The sequence below is a fragment of the Hylobates moloch genome, unplaced genomic scaffold, assembly GCF_009828535.3.
Source record: "Hylobates moloch isolate HMO894 unplaced genomic scaffold, HMol_V3 SCAFFOLD_11, whole genome shotgun sequence".
NCBI lineage: Eukaryota > Metazoa > Chordata > Mammalia > Primates > Hylobatidae > Hylobates > Hylobates moloch.
Genome location: NW_026652286.1, coordinates 106,664,565 through 106,690,898, shown reverse-complemented (window position 1 = coordinate 106,690,898; position 26,334 = coordinate 106,664,565). Strand labels below are relative to the sequence as shown.

At 54.3% G+C, this 26,334-nt stretch overlaps 1 protein-coding gene across 10 annotated transcripts in view; it reads left to right on the top strand.

The window, feature by feature from the left end:
- IGSF9B (immunoglobulin superfamily member 9B) overlaps nucleotides 1–26,334 on the top strand; it is a 236,425-nt gene that overhangs the window by 31,063 nt on the left and 179,028 nt on the right. For 3 of the 10 annotated variants that reach the window (XM_058446302.1, XM_058446300.1, XM_032167931.2), the window contains 7 exons: nucleotides 1,722–1,883; nucleotides 2,229–2,274; nucleotides 2,994–4,649; nucleotides 5,284–5,363; nucleotides 6,091–6,136; nucleotides 12,394–12,515; nucleotides 15,093–21,967. In XM_058446302.1, the coding sequence (XP_058302285.1) occupies nucleotides 1,722–1,883; nucleotides 2,229–2,274; nucleotides 2,994–4,649; nucleotides 5,284–5,363; nucleotides 6,091–6,136; nucleotides 12,394–12,515; nucleotides 15,093–15,301 (2,321 nt within the window). In that variant the 3' untranslated portion in view covers nucleotides 15,302–21,967. Of the gene's footprint in view, nucleotides 1–1,721; nucleotides 1,884–2,228; nucleotides 2,275–2,993; nucleotides 4,650–5,283; nucleotides 5,775–6,090; nucleotides 6,137–8,566; nucleotides 12,516–15,092; nucleotides 21,968–26,334 lie in introns of those variants that run through there. The other 7 variants (XM_058446304.1, XM_058446303.1, XM_058446305.1 and 4 more) reach the window with 7 other exon arrangements.

Sequence of the window (26,334 nt, the reverse complement as noted above, 5' to 3'; positions counted from 1 at the left end):
CAACCATGTTTATCAAATGCTTGTGATAGACTTCTTTATAATTATGTGGGTTTTATTTGGAAAATCGTTGTTTGGTGTTTTCCTCCTTCCTTCCTCTCTCTAGATTTTTAAGGCTAAATAAAGCCAATCCCTAGCATTTTCTCCATTTATCTTTCTTTCTCTTGGCCTTGGTCCCATTTCTACACATCTTCTCTCCAGCTATAGTTCCTGAGACATAGCAGGTTCCTCTGCCAGTGAAGGAGTTTCCTTGGTATGGGAAAAGGCTTTTGCTTATAAGCAAGTGATGGCATCATTTCCTTGGGCACCGCTTACCCAGAGACCCCTGGGACCAGGTGGCAGCGACCTCGTCTGAGGAGCTCGAGCAGCAGGACTTGTAGAGTTGGGGAAGTGCTGGTGTGGGCACACTGCAGGGAGCACGAGAGCAGGGGCCGGTGTGGAGTGCGATTCCTGCTTTATACATTAGGCACCAACGGGCTTTAAAAAAACAGTTGTGACCTACAGGTAGCAGAACCCACAGTCCTTCTTGACTTCTCTCTGGGGAATAGACTCAGAGTTGGAGGAACAGGGATGAGAACTTGCATCCAAGGCTGCAGCTGAAGAAGGGGTGTCGTGTGGGCCCACCCCTGACCGTTCTGTGCTCAGTAGCTCTATGCCAGCTCCTGGCAGGAAATGTGCCTCGTCAGACGCTTCCACACGGGGGAAGGAGGAGGCAGCAGCCTCAGCATTCCCTGTATTAGGTCCTCCATTTCCAAAGGCTGCAGCTTTCATTTCCCCTCAGACAATCACCATCATCTGGATTATTTTTATCCATTATTATTATCGATGCAGCAATGAATTCTGGCCAAATACATTACAATCTACGGATTCTGCCTTTGCTGAACCTAAGCAGTGGCACTTAGCGACATAACTTTCCTATGAGTATAAGATGGTAGGCTGGGGTCTAGTCTTGGCTCGGTCATAACGAGCTCTGTAGACTTGGGCAGGAAAGGAGGACGTTCACCTCCTTATGGTGAAACGAGAGATTTGGCTCCATCTCTGCTGCCCCTGCCAGCTCTAGGGTACTTCCGTACCTGAGATGACCAGGGTGCGAATCTTCAGGACATTGCATGCCTTGCTAGAAGGGGAGAGGATCTGAATTTTGTAGTAATAATCCCTCTTCCTGCAGTAGTATTTTATCCCCAAGTTGCCTTCACACCTGGGCTCTCCTTTTGTAGAGACACCGTGGTGTGAGGCAGGAAATCCCAGACTGGGGGCAGGCAGCTGCGTTCTGGTTTGGGCACTGATGGCAATATCCACATAAGCAGGTCTCTCCAACTCAGCGGATCAGAGCTCTCTCATTTAGAGAATGAGAACAGTATGTGTGCTCTGTGTAGCTCATGGGGTTAACATGAGAAGAGCTGATAACATGCATGAAGGTGCTTTGCAGAAGGCAAAACCCTAGATAAGTATAGATTACTCTTGAAGTCATTATCCCCATGGGGACAGGCATAGATGTTTTCTTCTTTACACCCTCTGGAGAGATTGACTTCTGTAGACTCTCCTCTCTTCTTCCTCTTCGTGACGCCATCCAAACCTCTTCAGTGCTAGAGTTCAGCTTGGAGCCTGAGCCTTGATACTGTCTGTTCTACAAAGACAGGGTGAAACACTTGGGGGCTGAAGGTCGGAGCAGGTGAGGTCCCGGGGAAGGATGGGCTCATGAGTGCTCCCCACCCTCCCTGCAGACATCTTCCCGCAGCCGGACCTGACCGAGGACGGGCTGGCGCGGCCTGTGCTGGCGGGAATTGTAGCTACCATCTGCTTCTTGGCAGCTGCCATCCTGTTCAGCACCCTGGCTGCCTGCTTTGTCAACAAGCAGCGCAAGCGTAAGCTCAAGCGCAAAAAAGGTGGGTGTCTGTCCCCTTCCCTTGCTCTCCCTGGCCCGGTTTCAAATGCTCCCCATCAAGAGAGATGGACCATTTTTAGCACGGCCCCCCTTGGAAATAGGGACATCGAGATCTTGTGGGTAGAGCTGCCAGTGAGACTTGATTGAAAGTGGGGGTAAGAAGCAGGGGTGGTGGGGAGAGGCTGCTGGGGCCCAAGCTAGCATGAAGGCAGGGGCCAAAGATGCCCACTGTGAGCAGCTCCTTCCCTGTGCGGTGGTGCTCCGGCCCCGTCAGCCCCTGCGGATGAGCGTGCTGCGTGGTTGCTGGCTTGGCCTCAGCAGCCTCTCCCCTTCTCTTTCCTTCCAGACCCTCCACTCTCCATCACCCACTGCAGGAAGAGCCTGGAGTCTCCGTAAGTGTCTCTGATCCTGGGAGAACTGTGCTGTTCATGGCAGGGGGTGCGTGGGTAGACCGCTTGCTTTGCCCAGCCCCATCTCAGTGTTGCTAAACCATTTCTTCTTGATTGACCTGTGTGTTAATTGTAAGTTGTCCACACTGGTAGAGGGAGTGGCAGTGCAGATGATCCAAATTAGCCAGTAATCAGTTTCTCTTCAGCCTTGGAATGTATTTCTTTAGTGTTTTCCCACCCTAGCAGATTTGCCTCCTTAATATGTGTTGCTTAAGTTGATACTAAAGTGAGCTTGCTTGTCTTGAAAAGAGGGGAATGAAGCTGGAGGTGTGCTTAGAGCACAGCAGAGAGGGGGCAGGTCAGCACAAAAGTGAAGAGGGGGGTGTTCACTGGAAAGATGGATGATGGGGGGGGGGCCGGGCGCGGCGGCTAACACCTGTAATCCTGGTGCTTTGGGAGGCTGAGGCAGGAGGATTGCTTGAGGCCAGGAGTTCAAGACCAGTCTGGGCAACATAGCAAGACCCCGTCTTTAAAAAAAAAAAAAGGAGCATGCACGTCCAGACAGTGGAGAGTTGGTCAAAGCATTTCACACCACGACATGCAGCCAGTTTTCTTGAGCATGAGGATCCTGGGTGCTGGGTGGTTGCCGAGAGAGGGAAAGGAAGCCCTGGCCAGCACACTGCCCCACCTCATCCCCTCCCGGCTCTCGCTCCTCCTTGCAGCTTGTCCTCTGGCAAGGTGAGCCCCGAGAGCATCCGCACGCTCCGGGCGCCGTCAGAATCCTCAGACGACCAGGGCCAGCCCGCGGCCAAGAGGATGCTGAGCCCCACCCGTGAGAAGGAGCTGTCGCTGTACAAGAAGACCAAGCGGGCCATCAGCAGCAAGAAGTACAGCGTGGCCAAGGCAGAGGCCGAGGCGGAGGCCACCACGCCCATCGAGCTCATCAGCAGAGGCCCCGACGGCCGCTTCGTGATGGACCCTGCCGAGATGGAGCCCTCGCTGAAGAGCAGGCGCATCGAGGGCTTCCCCTTCGCCGAGGAGACGGACATGTACCCCGAGTTCCGCCAGTCGGACGAGGAGAACGAGGATCCACTGGTGCCCACATCTGTGGCCGCCCTGAAGTCCCAGCTCACCCCTCTGTCATCCAGCCAGGAGTCCTACCTGCCACCACCAGCATACAGCCCTCGGTTCCAGCCCCGCGGGCTGGAGGGCCCCGGTGGCCTGGAAGGTCGGCTTCAGGCCACAGGCCAGGCCCGGCCCCCTGCCCCCCGGCCCTTCCACCATGGCCAGTATTATGGGTACCTCAGCAGCAGCAGCCCTGGGGAGGTGGAGCCGCCCCCGTTCTACGTGCCAGAAGTGGGCAGCCCCCTGAGCTCCGTCATGTCGTCCCCGCCCCTGCCCACCGAGGGGCCCTTTGGCCACCCCCCCATCCCCGAGGAGAATGGAGAGAATGCCTCCAACAGCACGCTGCCCTTGACTCAGACACCTACAGGAGGGCGCTCCCCTGAGCCCTGGGGCCGGCCAGAATTCCCCTTCGGGGGGCTGGAGACTCCAGCAATGATGTTCCCCCACCAGCTGCCACCCTGTGATGTGCCCGAGAGTCTGCAGCCCAAGGCCGGCCTCCCCCGAGGACTGCCCCCCACCTCCCTGCAGGTGCCCGCGGCCTACCCGGGCATCCTGTCTCTGGAGGCACCGAAGGGTTGGGCAGGCAAGTCGCCCGGCAGGGGCCCTGCCCCAGCGCCCCCCGCCGCCAAGTGGCAGGACAGACCTATGCAACCTCTGGTAAGCCAAGGGCAGCTGCGACATACAAGCCAAGGCATGGGCATACCTGTGCTGCCTTACCCCGAGCCGGCTGAGCCGGGGGCGCACGGCGGCCCCAGCACATTTGGCCTGGACACCCGGTGGTATGAGCCCCAGCCCCGGCCCCGGCCTAGCCCCCGGCAGGCCAGGCGCGCCGAGCCCAGTTTACATCAAGTGGTGCTACAGCCTTCCCGGCTCTCACCTCTGACCCAAAGCCCCCTCAGCTCCCGCACTGGCTCCCCTGAGCTCGCCGCCCGTGCCCGGCCTCGCCCGGGCCTCCTGCAGCAGGCGGAGATGTCAGAGATCACCCTGCAGCCGCCGGCCGCCGTCAGCTTCTCTCGAAAGTCTACGCCGTCCACAGGCTCCCCCTCCCAGAGCAGCCGCAGTGGGAGTCCCAGCTACCGGCCCGCCATGGGCTTCACCACACTGGCCACAGGCTACCCTTCCCCTCCACCCGGCCCCGCCCCTGCTGGGCCTGGGGACAGCTTGGACGTGTTTGGACAGACGCCCTCCCCTCGAAGGACAGGGGAGGAATTGCTCCGACCAGAGCCCCCACCACCCACGTTACCTACTTCAGGGTGAGTGCGCCGCCTCTTCCGCCACCCGCACCTGGTCAACTTCCTTCCCCACCCGCCTCGCCCTGCCCTCCACCCCGTCCATCCGCCCGGCGACAGGGCTTGTGTGGACATGCTGCACCAGCAACCCTCGGGAGAGGAGTTCTGGCCGCCGCGGCATTGGCAGGGTGCAGTCGCTGGGGTGGAGCGGGCCCACCTGCCCAGGTGCCCTGCCGGGAGCATGAGGCGTCTTCTCCAGCAAGCCCTGAGCTGTCAGTGGGCGCGCCACCTACCAGGGAGCGGCGGATCACAGCGAGTGCCCTCACGGGGGTGGACCCCGTCCCTCTTGGAGTTGACGGCTCTCCGAGTCCCTGTGGTCCTGGCATCGGGCAGTGGTCCTGGGGTTGCCCACACACCTCGTGTCTAGCCTCCTTTTCTTCCCCGGCCCCTCCTCCTTGCTAAGCAGGACCCCGGAGCCCGACTTCTCCAGGCCACCAGGCCAGGGGCCTCCTGTTCCCAAACTCCTGGCCCTTAGCAGCCCTAGTGAGCGCCGGACTCCAGCCCCCTCCTCAGCCTCTCCTGGAGGCCCAGAGAAAAGTGTCAGGCCTTGTGACCATGTGCAGGACACGTCCCCCACCCCCACCTGTATACCTCGCAGGAAGCTGCAGAGAGACAGACAAGCTCCCGCGACCAGCCCGCCTGGGAGAGCACTCTCTAAACTAGCAGCTGGTATTCCAGGTACCAGAGCCTGGACACCTGTCTGTGCCTCTTCTTCTCTCATCCTTCTCCCCTGCCGTCCCCCCTCCTCCTCCTCCCCCTACCCCTCCTTTCTTCTCCAGTCAGTCTTTCTCTCTCCTGCCTTCCTTCCTCACCTTCGTCTTTGGGTTGACCCGACTTGCTCGGAAGAGCCGGCCACGCCTCTGTAGTGCCCCTGGATACCCCGTCCCCCGCCCTCTTCTCTCTCTCTCTTTCTCTCTCTGGCTCCGTCCTTTGGTCTCTCTTCTTGATGTAGCCGCCTGTGGAGGGAGCAGGGAGTTCCAGAGGAGGCTGGCCTGGTGGAAGGCAGGATGGGAGGTGGTCGAGGAGGAGGGAGCCCAGCGCCCTCCCCCTGCCCCGTCCCCCACCCTCCCTGGTACCTGGAAGTACAAGGTCACCTCCCACCCCCAGCCCCACCGCGGGCTGCTCCGGGGCCGATGAAGGGGGTGCGGGGCTTAGGGCGCAGGGAGGTGCAGGAGCCGCAGCCGCCGCCTGTGCGCGGGAGGTGCCCTGTCTGTGCTTTGTGCGCGCTCAGCTCATCTGCTTCCTTCCATCGTGTCTGGGTCTCCGTCTCTCTCCTCCTCCCTCCCCCACGCTCCGGCCTCGCCTCTCCGGTGCTCGCTGTGCCCCTCCCTGCTTCCCTCTGGGTGTGCGTGGGCGGTGCCCCCCGGCCGGTGTTGATAACTGCTTTGTTTCTGATTGATCTCAGCTATCTGGGCAGTGTTGTCGAGACAAGCCTCTCCTCAGCTCAATAGGTAAGGGAGCTCCTCGGCTGGGCGGGCGGGGGCGGGCAGGCGGACGGGGCTTCGGCCGGGCCATTGCTTCCTGGACAGGGGATCCAAACCATGTCCCCTCACCGCCCCGTGGGGTGGCCGCTGCCGCTCCTCGATCCCCACGGCTTCTGGGTTCCCCACATCGAGCCACGCTCGGCACCGCCTAGCTGCCGCTTCTGCCCCCCACCCCCCCCATGTCCGGCCCCTCTAGAGCCCCCTGCGGCTCTTCTCACTCCGACGCCTCGCCAGCCTGCTGCCAGTACACCCAGGGCCTCCCACAGAAGCCCTGGGACCCTGCATGCACCCCGAAGGGGCCCAGAACACCTGAGATCTGCTTTGCATCTCTGTACCCTTGGGGACCTCTCTGGGGCCCCTCTGACATTCAGGAAGAGCCCCCCCGCCCCGTACCCTATTCTCCCAGCAGCCCCAGGCATAGCATCCCTTCTCCTGGGGTGGCTGGCCCCTCACCAGCTTCTTGAGATCTTCGTGGTATTAGGCTCTCTCGAGGAGCACAAGGTTGGGATGAGCCCCACTTCTTCCCTGACAGTGGGGTCCTCTGCAGGGTCACGTCCCTGCAGTCCTGTGGGGCTTTGTAGGAAAATGTCATCACTCCCCTGTGCTCCTTGACTTCTGCAGCCTGACCTTGGTAGTCACAGGACTGAAATGTGACCTAGCCCTTGGGTCCACATTGCTTTCAAGATCCCTGTTGTAGCCTTGTCGACCTCCCTGGGTCACACTGTAGGGAAAGGGTCTTAGGAAGACCTCTTAGGGGAGGGGGCAGGCTTCCCCTGGGCAGACAGGCATTGAGCTGGAAAGAAGTGAAACCCCCAGGGACCGGCACTGTGTCCCTCCCCCTGCCCCCGCAGTCAGCCTCTCCCTGAGTGTCCTTCCAGGTGGAAGCTAAGGGAACTTGGGCATTCAGGGAGCCTTTGAGTCCCTCACAGAGACTCAGGGCCACCCAAAGCTCGCTCCCTCTCACAGTAGCCTGACAAGGTGCTGCCTCTCGCCACGGACCCTCTGCCCTGTGCCTGGGCACACACAGGCATCGGGCACCTGCATGGGAGACAGCGAGCCTCCCGTCCAGGTGCTTCTGGCTTTCCAGGCGAGAAGGAGACAGGTGCCTTCCCCACCTAGAGATGTCAAGGGAGATTCATTTTCCTAACCAGGGTTATAATTCTCATTCAGTCCTAAGAGTGGCCTCCATAAAGAGGACTGCCCTGACATTTCTTTACCATCTGTGGCTATAAAACTGTCAGCAGCCCAGAGGCCCTGGAATTGTGGGTGAGGCTGTCTGGCATAGGGTGAGTGTGAGGGCTGTCAGGCAGCATTTATGAGCTCACCTGCTCTGGGGCCCTCCTGCGGCCAGAGACCCACTGGACTTCCACCTTCCCCAGCTCCCTCCCTGTCCCAGCTGTGACTCCTCCACAGCCCCCGGAGGTGTGGGAGCCCCAGACTAGCTCTCGCCCCAGCTCCTGGAAATTCCTAGACTCCGCTGTCATGTGTTACTCCTCGCCCCTTCACTCAACTCCGTTGACCCTCCCGTTTCCCAGTGTCCCCACTGTGCCAGATCCAAGAGAAGCCCGCTCTCCTTTCACTGCTGTGGCAAACCCAGAAACCAGGGGCAGCGGTGAGGGACCATCGTTTCTCTCCCGGGCCTGGCCAGCATCCCCAGCCTAGGAGAAGGAGACCCTCCCATCCTGAGTCAGCCCCTCGGTGCTGGCCTCTCCTGCCTGCTGGGAGCCTCCCCGGTACGGCTGCTGGGCCCTGGGGAGATGCAGGCTCTGTTCAGATGCTGTCTCCGTGCTGCACCTTTGCATGTGTGCCCTCTCGGTCTTGCTTGGAGAAGTTGTGACAGCTGTTGTCCACGTGCGTTCTCACTGTTTCTTTTCCCTTCAGTTCCTCTCCTGTTCCTTTGGTCCATATGTAGTTGTTGCCCTTTGCCTCTTCTCTTTTCTCTCTCCCTTTTTTTCTCCTCTTCCCAACTCTCTTCTCAACACGGGGAGTTGTATTGCGTGGACCTGTCCGTTCTGAGGACTTTGGGGAGGCCGAGCCAATTCTTAGCTCCCGTCTGAGCCTAGTGATGCCCTGTCCTCACCTCTCCTTCCACTCCCTTTCCCGTTCAGGCTGACTGTCACTGCAGGGAGGCAGGCGGGTCTGGAGCATGGAGTGGCCCCTGTCCTGGGTCAGCTGTAGGAAGGGGCCCCTTTGGAAACAAGCCTCTGCCAGGTTCTGAGGCAGAGCACTGGTCTGAGCCTGGCCCTACAGAAGGGTTCCATCTTGTGGTCAGCGGGGTGGGCTCAGACCTGCAGACTCCTGCAGGGGGCCCACCCTTTCCCTTGCTATGGCCCGTCTGTGAGTGGCTTTCCCCTGCCTCCATCAGTGTATAATCAGGCAGGTGGTGTTTGCTCTCAGGTGATTAGAAGAGGAGGAAAATGCCCATCAAGCCACTGCTTCAGCCTGTTGGCCAGGGAATACCTGAACAGGGTCATAATGGTCAGCTCCTGGGCGCGCTGAGCTAAGGAAATATGCAGCGGGTTTTGACTTTCCCTGTCCTGAGGCCTCCACTTTGACCTGGCTGCATCTTTCCCCAGCGCTTCTGGGTAAGCTGAGAGCTAAGCAAATAAGACCTCCTGGGCTACCTGGTCATGATTTGGGTTTTGTATGGATTTTTTGAAAAGAGAGAAATAGAGTGTTGGCTGGGTGCGGTGGCCCATGCCTGTTATTCTAGCACTTTGGGAAGCCAAGGAGGGCAGATCTCTTGAGTCCAGGAGTTCGAGGCCAGCTTGGGCAACATAGTGAAGCCCTGTCTGTACAAAAAAATACAAAAAATAGCTGGGCATGGTGGCACATGCCTATAGTCCCAGCTCCTTGCGGGGTTGAGGTGGGAAGATCATCTGAGCTGGGGAGGTCGAGGCAGCAGTGAGCTGAGATTACGCCACTTCACTCCAGCCTGGGCGACAGAGGCCCTGTCTCAAAAAAAAAAAAAAAAGAGAGAGAGAGAGAAGTAAGTTCCAGGCAATTGTTGGTAGTTCTGTACTGCAAAAAACACCTCTGTGCGAAGGCTTTGAGGCCCTCATCTTACAGTAACCCCCTGACTTCCTGGAAGAAGGGAGCCCCAGGGTTTGTAGCATTCCTGCATGCTTTAGAACAGTATAGGCTGGTTGGGAAGAGAGCTGTGACCTTAAATTCTTGGAGAGCCCAGGACTGGCTTCTGGTGTAATGGCGTCATCTATGGATCAAACTTAGATTTACCTGACAGCTGAATTCCGGGGATAGGATGGAGTTGTTTCACTGAAGCTTCCCATCTGAGACATTGGTACCAAGAGCTCCATGACCAAAGGGCCCCAGGTGGGGCGGGCGTTGGCAACAAACATGGTCACCTTCCTAAAACAGGGAGGCAATTCGATTGCACAGGGCTTTACATGCTGTTGGTAAAGTCTGTTAGGTCACATCCTATGCGTCTTTTCTGTACCATGTGCCAAAAATAGACTCATTTTGCCCCGCTTCCTCCCTCCTGTTCTGCCAGACACCAGCTTTTGTTTTTTCCTCCTGCATTGGGTGAGGGTCTTGGTGTGTCCAGAGCCGCCTTTTGTCCTGTGGCTATGCTTTGGTGCTGAGCCCAGAGCTAAACAGGTGGACAGCAGGTATCCTGGAAGGGCTGGAGCTTGGCTGTTTCTCAAGTGCTTCTGGCCACTGGATCATTACTGTTTGGGAATTTTTGCTTGAAGATACAACTTAAGCAGGCTCCTCTCCAGCCCTGGTCTGTCTTACTGGGGCTGTCCCACCAAAGCACAGAATGTCAGTGTTAGCCTCAAGTACGTTGCAAGGCAGATCTATTTCTCAGGTGTGGTGGGGATGCCATGCTTTTCTTCTTTGTAGCTGCTATACCTGTGTTGATTGGGAAGACGCTGGAAGGGCAGTTGAGAGGTGAGCCTAATGTTAAGAGTCTTGGCTGTGTCCCACGATGACTGGATTATTCGACAGGTTGCTTACCTCTCTAAACGTCAGTGTCTCCATCTGAAAAATGGGGGCATTATAGTAGCTACCTCTCAGGTTTGCTGTAGAGATTACAGGCAGTTACTGTACAGCAGTGCCTGCTGTGGTAAGTGGTAAATCAATGCTAGATGATAAAAATGACAACAGTGGTAAGATGTTGATTCTAACCATCATATCACCCCTGGAAGTTTCACCTGGCTTGAAGAATCCCTAAAGGTTTTCAGGGCACCCCGTACCAGTTTCTCTTGTGCCTCAGCGGTCGCCCTGGATGACGTTGGAGAGCACTGTTCTTGCTGGTCATGCGCCTCCCTGACCACACGTCGCTCACCCTGTGTGGTCCTCCTGAAGAGGCCGGCCAGGAGACAGAGATCGACTGAACAGGTGGATTCACATTAACTTTCCTTCTAGGCAGCATGAAGAAGCCTCAGTCGAGGATGAGAAGGGGTGAGGATGTGCCATCCACACTGGGAAGGTGTGCTCCCTCCCGCCCGGGCACCTGCACCCTTTGTCTGCCTTCCCACTTCCTTCCCAGCTGCTGCTGCTCTACAGGATCCCTCTGGGTAGACTGGCATGTTTGGCCACTTCTTCACGAGAGGGCTGTGTGTGCCTGTGTGTGCACCCAAGGGACCGTGTGTGGCCTTCTTAGCTCTGCCGTCAGGGGCTATGGAAAGTCAAGAGGTTGACCCTGACCTGAACTTTGAGGGAGCCTTTTGAAACTTTATGGACTAAAGGACTAGAGGATGATGACATCCCCCAGGAAGATGGAGGTCACTGCATTGCCAGTGCATGCAGGAAACCCCAGAGACCAGAGGCTTGTCTGCAATTAGTGTGTAAGTCTCCTCTTCCCGCCTCGCTGCCAAGATATTTGATGTTGGGGAGAAGAGGCTGCAGCCTTCGTATCCCTCTTAACATTTTTTTTTTTAACCTCAGACTGCTTGCTGACTTTTGGGGTCTTCTTTTGCCCTCACAGCATTGTCTGTCCTACCTCTTTTAATCAGGACTTTCCAAAAACTGTTTGCGATGGAGATAGGGGAGGGAGTTGGGGGCTCCAGGAGAAGAAGAGCAATGCGCACGCCCGTCCGCCGTGGCCCCAGAGCATCCTTGCTTCTCTGATCATGTGCTAATGCCAGCGCTGGTGGGAAGACAGAGTGACCTGTCTCTTTCTCTTTCCCCTTCATTCCTCAGGCTCCAAGTTGGGTTACTTTGAGAAGAGATGGCATTGAGAACATGTCTTCTAGGTTTTCCTCTTTTATGACTCTTGAAAGATTCTCTCCAATATGCACTGAGTGTCACAGACTGCCCCTCCTCTCAGCCCTCTTGGCTCCCTCGTGTACCTGGGCTGCTGCACAGGCGTGGCCAGACTGTGGACCCTGTCCTAACTGTGCAGTTGATCCACCAGGCAAGTGACAATCGGGATGCAGGAAGAGAGGCCAGTACACGTGTTCTTCTGTTCCAACAGCCTCGTTTCTCTGTCGAATCCTAAAATACAGAGGTTCACCACGTTCTTGTTACAGACAACAAGGGCTCTGGGAGGCTACCAGATTTGGTTGTTCTGCCGTCATCTCCTGCCACCTTCTCCTGTTCTCTTACATGGCCGAGGAGAGCTAAGCCTAGTCTGCAGGGTCTAGGGGACACTGCCCTGAAAATGCTGGTGCATGACAAGTATTCGTGGCTGTTAGCTGCTGCTGTTCTGTGGGAATCTTGCAGCTGCAGGAGAAGAAGCTGGCGAGGCTGGATTTTGTGCAGCCTGTCTCACTGGAGGTCGGGTTTCTCACTTAGCACCCCCTTTTCTGGAGATGGAGGACGGTTCACGGGGATGGGAGCTGCTTGCCCCCTGCCCTAATGTGCCCTTTTACTTTCCATTCAAAGGTCTTGATTGTGGTGATTTCTAGGAACTCCAGACGTTGAGCCTGCTTCTGGCGCTGACACTAAACGCACCCCAGCCTGAGTTACACGGGAAGGGCTTCCTGTTAAAGTCTCTCTCCCTTTGCTAGGGTCTCCTGACTGCTCTGCAGGGTGGTCTCCATCCGAGGTGGGCCACGCTCCTGGAGCTTTCTGCTGGGTTTTCTTCTTTCCAGGAGCAATAGAAAGGCAGGTGTCATGGAGCCATCGTGGGCACCTTGGGCTGTGTAGGACTGAACTCTGTCCTGCTATGGGTCAGCTACTTGGCTTTCTTCCAGCCCCTCTTCCAAGGCCTCACACATCCGGGAGCTGACCTGTGGCTCTCTGGTTGTCCTTTCCAGAACACTTGCACCTGCACCCGGGAATGCTGCTGCACCTGAGAGGCTGGAGGCTCTGAAATACCAACGGATAAAGAAGCCCAAAAAGTCATCCAAGGGCTCTTCGAAGTCAAAAAAACGATCCGGTAAATGATGGGCACCACCCACCCCGCTCCTCCCACCTTGCGTTGCTGTTGTCAGGAGGGTTATTGAGCTCCGGGTCCCAGCCTTGGGCTTCCTCTAGAATGGAATCCACAAGCTTCTCTTGTCCTTTGTTTCTTTTTTAACGCTATTTTTCAAACAATACACAAACATAATTTTCATATACAAAATGAGAAAGATAAGGGGAATCTATCTGATTGCCCTCCCAATTTGTTTCCACTCACCCGGAGAACTGTCGTTTTCAGCATGTGTGCCTTCGGAAACTTTTCTGTGCCTACAGCTTCAGAAAATGTATCCTATTGTTTTAGTGTGTTTTCAAACAACACAAATAGTACAGATATATTTTTCCACTCTGCATTTCACCTTGCACATAACTCTATCTCTTTACTTACTTCCCATCTATCATTTCAGGCCTTCTAGTGAACACAGGCATGACGGGACCCCATGTGGAGGTCAGGGTACATTGCAGCCTGGGCCCAGCCTCTGCAGGTTGGCTACACCCTTCTCAGTGAGATGGAGTGAAGCCTCCTTACCCCACAGAGAGGGCGTTTCTATCGAAGTCTGTCCGATGTGTATCTAGCAGGGATAGGTAGCTTCTGAGTGCAAAACGAATTTAGCCCTCTTTAAGACTAGAAAATTCTTTAAGATTTGTTAAAAACCCTCTTTTCGTGAATGGTTTTAGGAGTGTTGTGGCAGGCTGTCAAGGAAGAGTGCTGAACAGTTGCTTTGCAGAGCTTTGATAACTGTTGTAGAGTAACTCTCTTCATAGACAGGATTATGGGAGAGTGTTATACAGAAATTCAAAGCCCCACGAATCTCTGGGAGACGGTGATCACTTATGATCGCTTAGCCTTTGGCTGGTACTAGTACACTTTCTGTTTACAGATGGAAATACTGAGGCAGAGAAAAAGAAAATGATGTTTTTAGGGCTTGGGTTAGAAACTGGAGCTCAAAGCTGCATTTTCAACCAATTTAAGCCCATTCTTAACCCATTTAAGACCCATCAATATATATTTTTTATATATGTATAACATATATTTCTTTATTGCAAAAAAAGTCACATCAGAGACCTGCATTCTTTCTTGTTCTGATGGCAGTGGTCCTGTTACCAGTTCTGTGTGGCATCCTCCAAATGTCTGTCTTTAGCCCAGGTCCCTTCCCTGAGGTCATGGCTCATTTTTCCAGTTGGCAGCTGAATGTGCACTTGGGTGTTTCATACACCTTTACGATGTCTAAAGCAGACTTATTGATCAGCCTCTCCAGGTCCGCTTCTCCTCAGCTCTTCCTCAGTTTAGTCACTAGCACTCGTACCCACTGGGGTGTCAGGCCCCTTGGCTCCAGATTCTTCCCTTGCCTTCACATCTTATGTGGAGCCCACTAGGTAATGCCTGTTACCTCAGCCTTTGCAACATATCCTGAATCTGGCCACTTTCTGTTGTCTCTTTTGCTAACTCTGTGTTCTGAGTCACTGTCTGTCCCACCTTGACTATTGCACTACCTCGTGGCTGGTGTTCCAGCCCCATCCTTGTACCTTGCACTGGGGACTCCACACACAGCCACCACAGCGAACTGTAGGACACGTAGCAGCATCCTCCCTTTCAGTCACGAACACACACACGCAGGCGTGTGCACACATACACAAACACACACTTCAGATGAAAACCTTCCCATCGTAACCAGATTCCCATCGTAACCAGAACAGATTTCCAGCTTCTAGATGCCCTGCCTGTCTTTCTTGCCTCACCCTTTTCCAACTGAGATGACCTCCCTCCTGTATCGGGGACACACCACATTTACCTTTAACTTGGGGCTTGCACACATGCCATTTCTTCTGTTGGGAATAATTTTTCTTCAGATCTGTGGAAGGCTCATAATTTAAGATGCAATTCAAGTGTTAACCCTTTAAGGAGTGGAGTAGTGCCTCAGTTGACCCTATTTTATCTTTGTGGTATTTTCGGTAACTGCGAATTTTATTTCTGTATTTTTAACGTCTTGACAGTTTGCTCTTCCTGTGCACCCTCACATGGATGCATAGTCTTTGAAGCTAGCAAAGGCATTCCTGATTAATCTCCAGAAGGGCCATGAGGCAGAGGAGAGGCCCCGGCAGTCCAGGAAGGGTCAAGGCCTGACTGTTGCATGCGATTAAAATCTTGTATAAAGTCGGTCATTGCTTGGGGCAGATGAGAAAGATGCCCTGAGTCCCAGCCTGTTCCTTCCTGATCCCCAGTCCCTAGAATGATGCCTAGTACTCAAGAGGCACTAAAAGAAATATTTGTAGACTGATTGAGAAAGAAATGAATGAGAAAGAAAATCCTCTCCATTCCCCTTTCTTAACTCTTATTCCAGTGAAAGGAGCAGGGTCAGGTTGCTGGTTGTCTTAGCGGAAAAGAAGGTGGTTTCTCTGCAGCAATTCAGTCTGGTCTCTGTAAACTCAGGTGATTCCTTTGTTTCAACATTAGAAACCCGGAACAAATGCAGGTGGAAAAGGTGAGCGGGCTGCGTGCTTCCTTTTCATCCGCTTGCTCCTCTTCTCTTTTGCGTCCCTCTTCCTTTCTCCCTAGACGGTTCTGCCTCCCAGACTCAGCAGCTTCCCAACTCTCAGGTTCTGTGGCCCGATGAAGCTGTCTGCCTCCGAAAGAAGAAGAGACATTCTCGTCCTGACCCCTTTGCCCGGCTCTCAGACTTGTGCCACCGCCAGCTTCCGGAAGACCAGACAGCGATTCTCAACAGTGTGGACCACGATGACCCAGGCCATGCCACTTTGCTGTGACTCCACCCCACTCTAGGTGTCCCCGGGGAGAGGTTGCTGGGCTCAGGCAGGGAGGGCCGCTGTGTGGGGGTGTGTCCTCCTCCGCCTGCCAAGGGCGGCCCAGACCTCTGTCCTGCATGCCCCCTCTTTTGCCAGAGCGGGTGTCTCCCTCCAGATCCTGGCCGCCTGTCTTCAGGACGGAGGGTGGGCAGACCTTCCACCTGTGGGTCGAGGTCAGGAAGTGGATTGGAGACTGGGCAACACCTGTCTCCTCCCCTCCGTGCCCCCCGCCCCGCTTCACTAGGTTGATTTTTCTCATCTCTTCCAGTGTCTTTGGAAGTGAAGAGGAAAGCAATGGCTTTTACTGCTCTCTGCTTCTGTTTCAGTTTTTCAAGTCCTGGAAGAAGGCTGGACTTAATGTCCATCTTCCACACCCCACATATATATAGATATAGATACAGATGCATATGTCTGTAGTGTGGGTTTCTCTGTGTGTGTGTGTATATATATATATATATATATATATATGTACATTGAGGCAAAGTGCTGTTGCTCTCTGTGGTCAGTGGAGGCAGGAGGAGGAGGGCAGTGGCCAGCTGGGGTTTACGAGCAGGGCTGGCTGCACGTTGGGCAGGTGCCTGACGTCTGTCTTGGGGGATTCTTTCCCCCAAAACAAGATCCATGTCTCTGAGCTGAATTCTCCGTGTGCAGAAATGGGGCCTTGCTGTGATTCCCGGCTGCCTTCTATGGGGGTTCAGCAATGGGTTACTGCAGAACTAAATTCGAGCCTTTATTTCTTGATTCCTGGGTGAAGAAGGGGTGGCCAGGCACCCAGACCTGCATCTTTCTTCCTTCCAGCGTGGCTCACGCTGCACAAGTAGAGGCTACTCAGCCGTGGGGCTAAAGCAAGCCCCTGGTGCACAAATCCAGCTCATCCATCGGCACCCTTCCGCCCAGCCAGGCCGTGAGCTCTGTGGCCAAAGGCTCCCCCACTGCGGAGCCACCTGTGCTAGCGCCAAGCTGCCGGCTCTATTTATACCGTCTCCAGCTCAGCACTCTCTGTAGCGCTGTTCCACAGCGGCTGATTGGATCCTCCTTTCCTTTTGTGGGAGCTAATTCTCCAGATTGATTAATTACCACTTGCGCGGAGCCGCCTGTGGCTTTCCCGCACGCGCCACGTGCTGCCTGCCGACTCCTCTCTGCCCTGGGGCCTTCCTCCTCCGTGGACCTGAGCTCCAGGGGGATGGGCTCAGGTGAAGCTAGGGCGCCTGCTGCTGCTGGGGCCTGGGACGCTCTGGATCCCGCCCTCTTTGCCCAGTTCTATTCTGTGGCTGAGGCGTAGGAATGAAGGCGGGAGGGGTGGTGAGTAGGGTCTGGGCACTGACTCTTCGTCTGCCAAAGTCTCGTCCTGGTTCAAACTCTTAGCATCCAGAAGCTTCCTGAGATCGTCTTCCCACTAAGATGTCTCTGCCGGTAAGATGTGGTGCTCAAAGACAGGGCAGAAGGCCCCGAGGGCGGGGTGGAGGGCAGATCTGCCCCTCCCCCACTCTTGTGTAGGAGCCCCCCTTCTGGCTTGGCTTAGAATGAAGGTTCCTTGAAGTATTTCCTTCTTGGTGCTGCTGTCTTGGTGGGTTTGGGGGGCACCCACCTCTCCCGCGTTCCCTGCTTGGACGTGAGCCACGGCAGCACCGGGCGGCTTCTGCTGGTCTCATGCAGCTGCCGTGGGCTTGGCCCAGTGACCTCGCAGGATGAGGCCTTGGATGGCTGCTGTCTCTTCTTGGCGTTTCCATCTTAGGGGATGGACTTCTCTGCCACACAGGCCCTGATCCTTCCTTTCCCCCAGGGAGCTGAGGACCAGCTCCACCCTTGAGGTTTACTGTGCAAGTCACACCACCGCAGTTCCTTTCCGAGCACATCTGAAGGGGTCGTGGTGAGAGAGGCACACAGGGGCTCCTGAGACTGGGCCGTGCACCCTTGGGGTGGAACCTGGGCCTTCCGGTCGACGTGCTTCTCTGGGGCATTGGAATCCACTTGACCACTGAGCACCAGCTCTGCGAGATGGAAGAGCACACAACTCTTTGTGTTCTTTTTTCCAGGTAGCACACCCTCTGCCCCCATGCTGTGATGTGCTACTCACTTGGGCGTCTCTCCTGGGGGATGATGGGAGCCGGCTTACCTGAGGTGTTGGGGTGGGATTTGGGGGCTTACCGCAAGCTGACGTGCAGCCTTTGTGCATTGGCAGTGTGGGGTTTCTCCCCCAGAGGAGCTCAGGGGGCTCAGCCAGGCCCTGGGATGCACTGGGTTGTGGGCATCAGGCTGTCAGCCTTCAGGATGAATTTGGCCTACTTTTCTGAGTACCATCCTGGGAATTCCAGCCCTCAGGTTAGAAGAGAAGAGGAGATGATGAGGTAGAAGGCTTTGCTTCTTTCGGATGTCATGAGAGGCTGAGATGCTCAGGCTGTGGCCGTGCCTTCCAGGGCACTCCCGTGCTAACCAAGGTGCTGACTCCTCCGCTTTCCTCTGGCAGCACCCAGGACCTCAGCACATAGACCCAACGCGGGGAGTCGTGCTTTTCGCTGGTCACTGAGTGGCCGCTGTGCTGTGGCTTCCCTGGCTAGGGCAAGGATGTCAGGTCTACCCATCTCTCAGTGGCCTGCCACTCATTCAGCTCCCATGAGGGCTTCCTCCTGTGACAGTGTCCTCGGAGGCCAGCAGCCCTCCTGCACCCCGTGGACGGCGATGGAAATTGGTGGAACACAGTCCCCTCTCTCCGTGGGACAGAGGGTGAAGATGTCACAGGCACGAGTTTAGGTGCTGGGTGTGGGCGTGTGTGACAGCGTGGTTGTGAGCATGTGCGTGATGGGGGTGTAACCACCTCTGGGGACCAATGTCCTTCATAGTCTGCCTTTGAGCAATGGCAGTGACTACTGATCAGCTTCTTAGGACTTCTGCGCTCACTCTGTGGGAGATCACACCTTCCAAACTTCCCCTTTTACGGTCTGGAGGCCTTGCAGTAGACACGGCTCAGATGTAAACCTGCTCCTGTGTCTCAGATGTCTGTCTGCCTCTTCAGCATCGTGGCTGAGAGCTGTGGCTGTTGTAGTGTCAGGTGACCCCCAGACCAGGAAGAGGGTGAAACGGTTCTTAGTGGGGCCTGGACAACTGCATTTGCATGGGGAGAGAAGACGTACGACGAGGCAGAGAGGCGAAGCCTGTCTCGATCTGCTGGTGGGCTGCCGTGGGCTCCCTGGTGCTGAGCGGGGTCCTGTGCTGGATTGTTGGGGTGGCTCTGGGCCCAGCGTCTGGGAGTGGCCCTGCCTGCGGCCAGTCTGCCTCTAAGCAGCTTCCCACGAGAGACTGGGGGTAGGACAGGCCTTTTGAGATTCTACTGTCTTAACAGGGAGGACACCTTTTTCCCAGCAGGCTGGCGGGGTCTGTGCCATCCTTTGAGGTGGCCTAGTCCCACAACCATGCGCTTGGGGGAGACTGGAGCCGGGTGGATTGAGCCGAGTATTTCTTGTTATTTTTCCATGCTCTCTGTCTTTATTTTTGATTTGTGATCTAAAATATTTGGGGTTGAACTGATTTCATTTATTCCTCTGCCCTTTTTGTGCCGAGGAAACTGGGGTAAGTTTCAAATGTGAAATGTTCTGATTTTATTTGGGGTGGGGGACAAGGTCGACAAAACAGTAGCTTCTGGGGAGAAACAGATTTCACGGAGCCTGCAGCATCTTTGGCACTGCCCACGATCTGAATCTCCAGGGCTGAAGACTGCGTGGCTGGAATCTGTTTCTTCCCATTTTGTTAGCAAAAGCCTTTTCCAGGCTTGGGGGTGGGGTGGGGGAAGAATTGTACATAAAGTACATTTTATTAATATGTAGAGAAACCTAGGAAAAGAAAAGCTAATGGTTAATCTTGGGCTTGCTTTGCTTGCATGTAAAGGAGCTTTGGGGGCACTGCAGGGATGGTTGGGGAGCTGCAGGAAGGGGCAGAGGGTGGAGCCGAGAGGGTCATGGAAGGCCCTGTGAGCCCAGCCTCTGCGGCACTCTAGGAGCTGTGCACATTCCCACCGGGGCTTCTAACCCAGCCCTGCCTGGGTATCTTGAGATAAAGTGGATCTAGTGGGTGGTGTGTAGAGCCCCACGTGGCTGTGTGTGTTGCTTTAGGGAGAGGGCCAAGGAGGTGTCTTATTGGCCAGATCTAGATTGACTAGGGTAATGGATGGGGCAGTGGTGTTTCAGGAGGGGGAGTTGGAGAACTGGAGGGTTGAGGGGAGGCCTGTGTGCTTTGCCAGGTGTTGGTGAGGCTGGAAGGGGCACAGAGGGTGTGGTCAGGCATGGGTTAGGATGGTGAGACCACCCCAGGGGACACCAAGCCTCAGCATCTCTTTGAGTCATGTGATAACTTAGTTACTTGTAAGGGTGCAGGGTACACACTGGGGGATCGTCCCAAGATGACGAAGAATGATTGCCTGTGGGCGTCTGGCTGGGGAGTGATGGCCGTGCAGGGCGTGTGGGAGGGGGATCTGGGCATCAGGGACAGATTGTGGGGTGGGGTCCTGCATGTGAACGCAGACTGGACCTTGGGAGAGGTCTTGCTTCTTAGCTAGATCTTCCTTGCTTCTTCTAGAATTAGCCTCTAACACTAAGTGCCCAAACCAAACATGGACATCTTCTTTATATTGTATTTCAACTTCATTTGTTTTGTGGGGCTCCTCAGACCCAAAGCTGAGAAATTTGTCTTGAGATGCCCATCCTATCACCAGCTCTTCATCAGTGGAGAAGGAAGTGCCATTCTCGTTTTCCTAAGCTGCAGTGGTGGGTTGCCTCTCTGTCCACAATCGGAAAATGTTCATGGGCCTTGGTGATGGTGATGGTGATAGAGAGGAGGAACTGGAGCCTGACGTGCCTTCATCTCCCTTTCCTCTTGAGGTAGAGAGGCTTCCTTCAGGCCGTGAAGTTGCACAGTGGCTTCCTGAGGCCTTCTCTTTCCTTTCTCTTCTTTTGATAGGCTAAAGTCACTTGTCTGTGGTGGAGGTGGGAGGGCAAAAGAGTTTCACCTGAAACTCTTGGCTTGACCAACCATTCTTCTCTCTTCAATGTCTCCAGCTCTGCTTCTTTTTAGATTAAGAGGCAGAATGAAAGATCTCTTCTTTAGAAGAAGCCAGTAAACCCAGGATCAAAGCCCAGATTGGACTTCTGCACTCCTGCCAGCTTGCTGTTTGGCTAGGGGTACCCATCACCACCCTTCCCTCTGACTGCGAGTGAATCCACACTGGTCCAGAGCCTTATTTCTGGGTTCCTGTCTGTACTCTCAAAACCTTCTTTCAGGAGCAAGTATAATAACCCCACCAGATGTTCTGTGTGTTGGGTTGCCGAGAAGGTGGAAGTTTTTTTCAACCTCATTTTAAGCTGTTAGAAAAACACTCAGATTGAATTTGGTCCAAAGACACCACCATCCCCTGAGGGATCCCACGTAGGACAAGGACAATTGAAGCATCCATACAGGGGTCATTAATGGCCGCTCACATCTTAGAGAAGGAGGAGTCCGGGTATCTTGGTTGCCATGTACTCTGGTGGAACAGTGGCCAGTCATTAAAATCACATGGGTGTTGTCTTCTGTGGCGTAGAAGACAGTAGTAGTAGTTAGGGTTTTGGACCAGAGCTGGTGAAAAGCTACCGGCTTTGGAGCCCCGGCTGGGAGAGCTAGACTGGACAGTTTTAGCCCCGTGGCTCAAATGCTCAGCTCCTGTCCCTGGTCCTTGGTTGTCACCATTCCCATCGCACTAGATGGGGACGTGAATGGCGGCCTGGGCCTGCCTTTCTTTCGGGTCTTGAAGAAGTGTGCTCCACCAATCCTACCTCTCCGTGGCACTGGATTTCCTGGATTTATTTTGGGAACTAGGGCAGATTCTCCCTCGCCACCCCGTATACACACCAGTCAGCTTCCCTTCCCTTTTCCTTTCCCCACTTCTGTATGGCTCCGGGGATCGTGAACATGTGCGTGGTTTACGATGGGGAGGTGGTGGGAGGGGCAGGGAATCTCGGAGGGCAGGGGGTTGGGCCGGGGAGGGGACTTGCATTTTCAGCCCTCCTCACGCTGGTGGTAGAACCTAGGGCTTTGGCCTCCTGTTGGCATAGGGGTCCATGAAGCTGTATTTCTGGTGGAGGGATGGACCTCCTCACGGTCATCTTGCAGTTCTTGAAAGGGTAGTTGTCAGCCACTCTATCAATGAGGATTTATATGGCCTCCCATGAACAACGAGAGGTGTGCCATGGCCGACGGTGTCCTGGCGGGGCTGGAGAAAGGGGATTGTCTCATGTGGCCCTCTGCAGGCACCAGGCTGTCCCCCTGGTCTCTAACCCCCAGCCAGCTGTCTAGTCCAGTGTTTCTTTTCTGGATTCAGGAAGTAAGTGGGGTGTGTGTGTCTGTGTGTGTGTGTATGTATGTAGTGTCTGTGGTATGTGTGTGGTGTGCATGTCTGGTGTGTGTGTGTGGTGTGTGTGTGTGGTGTGTGTGTTTGGTGTGTGTATTGTGTGTGGTATGTGTTGTGTGTATTGTGTGGTGTGTTGTGTGTGGTGTGTCTATTGGGTGTGGTTGTGTATGTGTGTGGAGTGTGGTGTGTGGTATGGTGTGTGTGTATCTGTGGTGTGTGTGTATGTGTGATGTGTCTGGTTTGTGTGTGGTGTGTTTGTGTGTGGTGTGTGGTGTGGTGTGTGGGTGTGTGTGTGGTTTTGTGGTGTGTGTTTGTGGGTGTGGTTTGTGTGTGGTGTGTGGTGTGGTGTGTCTGTTGTGTGTGGTGTGTGTGAGAGAGATTTGTACAGATGCTGATTTGCCTGTGTAGCGTCAGGCCCAGGGGACCCTCCTTTGGTTGGCTCTTTTGCTAGACAACTTCTGTTTGGGTAGGAGGGTCAAATTAGTAATGCACCATCTTTAATGTATTTTTTATGGAGACTGTACACAAAATTATATAAATCTACAGAATTGGTTGTATTTTAAGGAGAGAAGGGAATGCATGTGGGAGGCAAGGATCATATGCAATCCTGGAGACTGGGAGCTTCGGGCGAGCGGCCCTCGTGGGGCGTGGGGAGCGGGAGGGCAATTGATGAGTGCCGGGCAAGATGGGCAGGGGCACGTGCCCTCTGCACACATATATAAATATAAAGAAAACCTAGATAAAGTCTATATATCTCTATATCTATATGAAGGCATAGTTTGCTTTATTTTTGTACCTGTGCTTAGAGATGTTTTGAGCAGTGCTACCTTCCCAGGCAGTCTGCGATACTAGCTCATGCCTTGATGCCACCTCCTTCCCTGCCGTTCCTTTGATATTCTCTCTATTCAGAGTTACTTGGGTCTTTCTGATGGAAATGTGTATATATGAAAAGTTTGTAAAATAACAAAACAAATAACCTACCTGCAGGAAGGACAGGTGAGCTGAAGGTTGTGTGGAGCTGCAGGATCTGATAGCCCTAAAGAACCAGGACCCGTGTGTCTCTCGCCACTTGGGAGGGATGTTGACTTGAACTTCTTTGCAGAGGTGCTTAACAGGACAAGGCTGAGGAGATGAAAACTGTGACTCCATCCCCATGTGGCTGTGGGAAGGTACCCAGTTCCTCAGAGAAAACCTGGCTTCACAGCATTAGAAAGGGGGTGGTTGAGACTACCTAGGGACCTACGGTGACACCTGTCTTGGTTGGTAGCACTGTAGCTCAGACAGCTCAGACGGCTCCTAGAGGGTGTGGCAGTGGGCGAGTTTGGGAGGCTGGCTGCATGGGCTTGGTCTTGGAGAACACATGGCCCGTTTAGTGTTGCTGCAGATTCTTAGAGCCAGTGCGAGTGTGGTATGTAGTATAAATATGTCATCTGTGTTTTTTTCAGTTATTTTTAATTGGAAAGTAAAGTGCCATTGCAAATAGGATGGTCCAATCCCGGGACACTGAGTGGAGGGTCAAGAGTGAGAGATTAACTCTGGGCCGGACTGGGAGAATGGGTCTCAGTGGAACCTTCCTTCTGGCCTCCAGCCGGGGACTTACAAAACTGAACAGTGTATTGGCAGAGCTGGACCCACAACGGGAGATTCTGGGGAGCAGGAGTTCACTTGTATCTGAGCAGGAAGCAGTGCGCCCTGAAGAATACCTCTCTGAGCAAATTCCAGACCTCACACATACGCAAGGGCTCTGCCTTGCAGCCTCAGCAAGCGTCTCCTGGTGCTAGCTCCTTCCTGACTTGCCCGGAGCTCAGAGTGATGTATTTGAAGCCGGTGCTGGGCCAGATGGTGCAGGCAGTGAGGAGAGACTCAGGACTGCAGCCTTTCGGCTCCTTATTCCTGCTCATCACTCAGAAAAGGGCAGTACTAACCCCTTTCCTAACCAAGACGTGGCACTCCCTAAGAGCTCTTGTCTAGAGTTTGGTCCTTAGAGGAAGGCAGATGCCTTCAGTGTGAGAAGGGCTTGGTTGACAGTTTGGAGGTTTTATGGGGAGAGTAGGTTGGGGTAAAGCTTGAGTCTAACTCTTGATCCTCACATGGACCTATGAGGCCCTGCCATTCAGTCAGGCACTGTCTTTGGGTCCTCAAGTTAACTGCTGAGAACACTTCCCACTTTCCGAGGACGCTGAAGGGAAGTGGGCTCTGTCCACGCAGCTGGAAGGGCCCAGTACCGGCGCCACTGGCAGTGTGTCCGTCCTTGCCTTGAATGATCTTTCTTGCAGGCTCCTGCAGCTGAGTGTTTCTTGTAAGATTTTTCAGGGGGATTGGGCAAGAAGAAGAGCTGCAAATTCTGTTCCCTTCCCACCTTGGAGCCTTCCCAGGCCACCACGGTCTCTGCACGAGGGAGGCTTCCATTACCGTCCTGTTGGCTCCTAGACCCACCATCCCCTCTCTTTCCGTGGACTCTGCCCGACTTCTGGGCCACATGCAACCCGCAGAGTAAACCGCTGCAGCACCACGGGCACGGCCTAGGGCTTGCGCTCCCCCAGGGCCAGCCCAGGGTTAGGTCCTCAGCAGCATCAAGGTCTGGGAGAGCCACTGGCCCACATGTCACCATTCTATTCCCCAGCCTCCAACTGAACTCTGCATTTTGGGGAGGGAAAGGGAAGATGGGGCCATAGCCCCTACCTTGAAATTGTACAGTGTGGAGGGGATGTTAGTGCCTACCTGTGACCTTTCTGCTCCACTGCTCAGCAAGATGAGGTAAGGGTGGGTGTCAGAGGGGACCTCCAGCTTCTCTGAAGAGCCAGCTCTTAAGGCACTTGGAGCAAAGGACATTGAGATCAGCTTTATGTGGAGTAAAGAGGAGGCCTGGGAACCGCTTGTGGCATCAGTTGGGGCGACAGGTGGATGAGTGTGCTCTGATGGAGCTTTTACGGCCCACAGCCACTGCCAGGAGCCTGAGCTCTTCCCCATGCTTGGGACACGTTCCTCTGTCCCCACAGCAGAATGGACATTGAAGTTGGTGCTTTTCCCTTTTGGTAGAAGGTGGAGGTATCTGAGGAATTGTTTCTGTCTTGCTACCTCTGTCTGCTGTATAGAGCAAGAGTCGGGAATAGGGAGATCTGTGAGAATCGCTCTCCCATGGATCAGTGTGGGCCCTGTCCCTCTTCCCCACTGTCACCAACCAACAGCTTGGGGAAAAGGCTTTGTCTCGGATTTTTGCCGCGCGCTTCCGCTCCTCTTTGCGGTAGATGTTCATGTCGACCCAGTTTGGACAGTCTGAAAGTAGGAGGTGGGGGAAGAGGCAAGCCTGCACAGCACACTTCCTGTCCGTAGGGGGTTGACTGGGGCATTGGAGGGTGGGGTCTCAGAGTCCAGGGACTCGGAGGAAGGTACTTGATGGGATAGTCTTGATTCTGGAACTTTAGACCGAGGTGTTAGAAAGGGGAATTGTTGGCTAGGGGAGAACAGCAGTTTAACGCTCCACTTGCTAAGTTGTATGTATCAGTGTCAAAAGGTCTTGACCTCCCATTCAGATTTAATTTCCTAACTGTCATTTGTGGGGCTGGGGATAGAGGGCCCAGAAGGGGGCGCTGTCACCAGTTGCTGCTGCTTTTCTGCAGTCACTGACGTGAAGGGACCACACCCTGCTTCATGTCAGCGACTCCTGCCCCTTGGTCTTCAGTTTTTTCCTCTTCCCCAGGAGGGACTTTGATCATGCAGGATAGAATTCTCCCATCGCACACCTGGGGGCAAGTTTTAGCTGAGCTTCTTCCCTCCATTTCACCTGGTGGTCTGCGGACACAGAGGGTGGGAGTGAGCAGGCAGTGTGGGTGGGGAGGGGCTCCTGATGCTGCCTCCCCCAGACCCCTTACAAACTCTGTACCTCCCGGTGCGCGGCAGCCTCTTGCTGTAGTTCTTCTTTTCTGGATACGACTGTCAGTTTCGTCATGAGATTTCTTGCTCTCATTTCGAACTCTTTCTTTCTTCCACTTTCTTTGGGGGTGACCCCTGCTCCATGCCAGGTCTTCCTGTGAAGACCGTTCCAACCTCGTTTCCATTTCTTGAATGTTGAGTATTACAACATCACTGCGCTAGGGTGCTTCATGGTGCTGTCCTCGAAGAGGCCAGTGGGGCTGAATCTCCTTCCTCCCACTGGCTCCTGATATCTTGCTGTATTTTGTCTTCTTTCTGATTTTTCCCTAGGGATTTGGGGTGGGTGACTTAGGGGCGGCTTTTGTGTTCTCCCTCTCTCTCTCTTTCTTTTCTGTATGTATGTATGGACTGGTTAAAGTGAGTCTGGGCAGCTGATTTTATGGTATGGGTTGGCTGACTTTTGTTCAACATTAAAGACAAACCAACAAATTGTACAGCTGCACACAGAACACCTTCGAGTGTGAACTTGAATGACAACTAGAGGCTTACTTTTTGAACTTCAGGTATGTAACTCAAAAGTAAATAAAAACACTATTTTTTCAGTAAGCTTTTTTTTCTTCTAAAAGATGACTTAGAAATCAAACTATAAGAACATGAAATCGGTGCTGTACCAAAGCCTTATATGAACATATTCTACACTCTGTATAACCTGTCTGTGAGGAGCTCCCTGCTCTATCACCCTCTT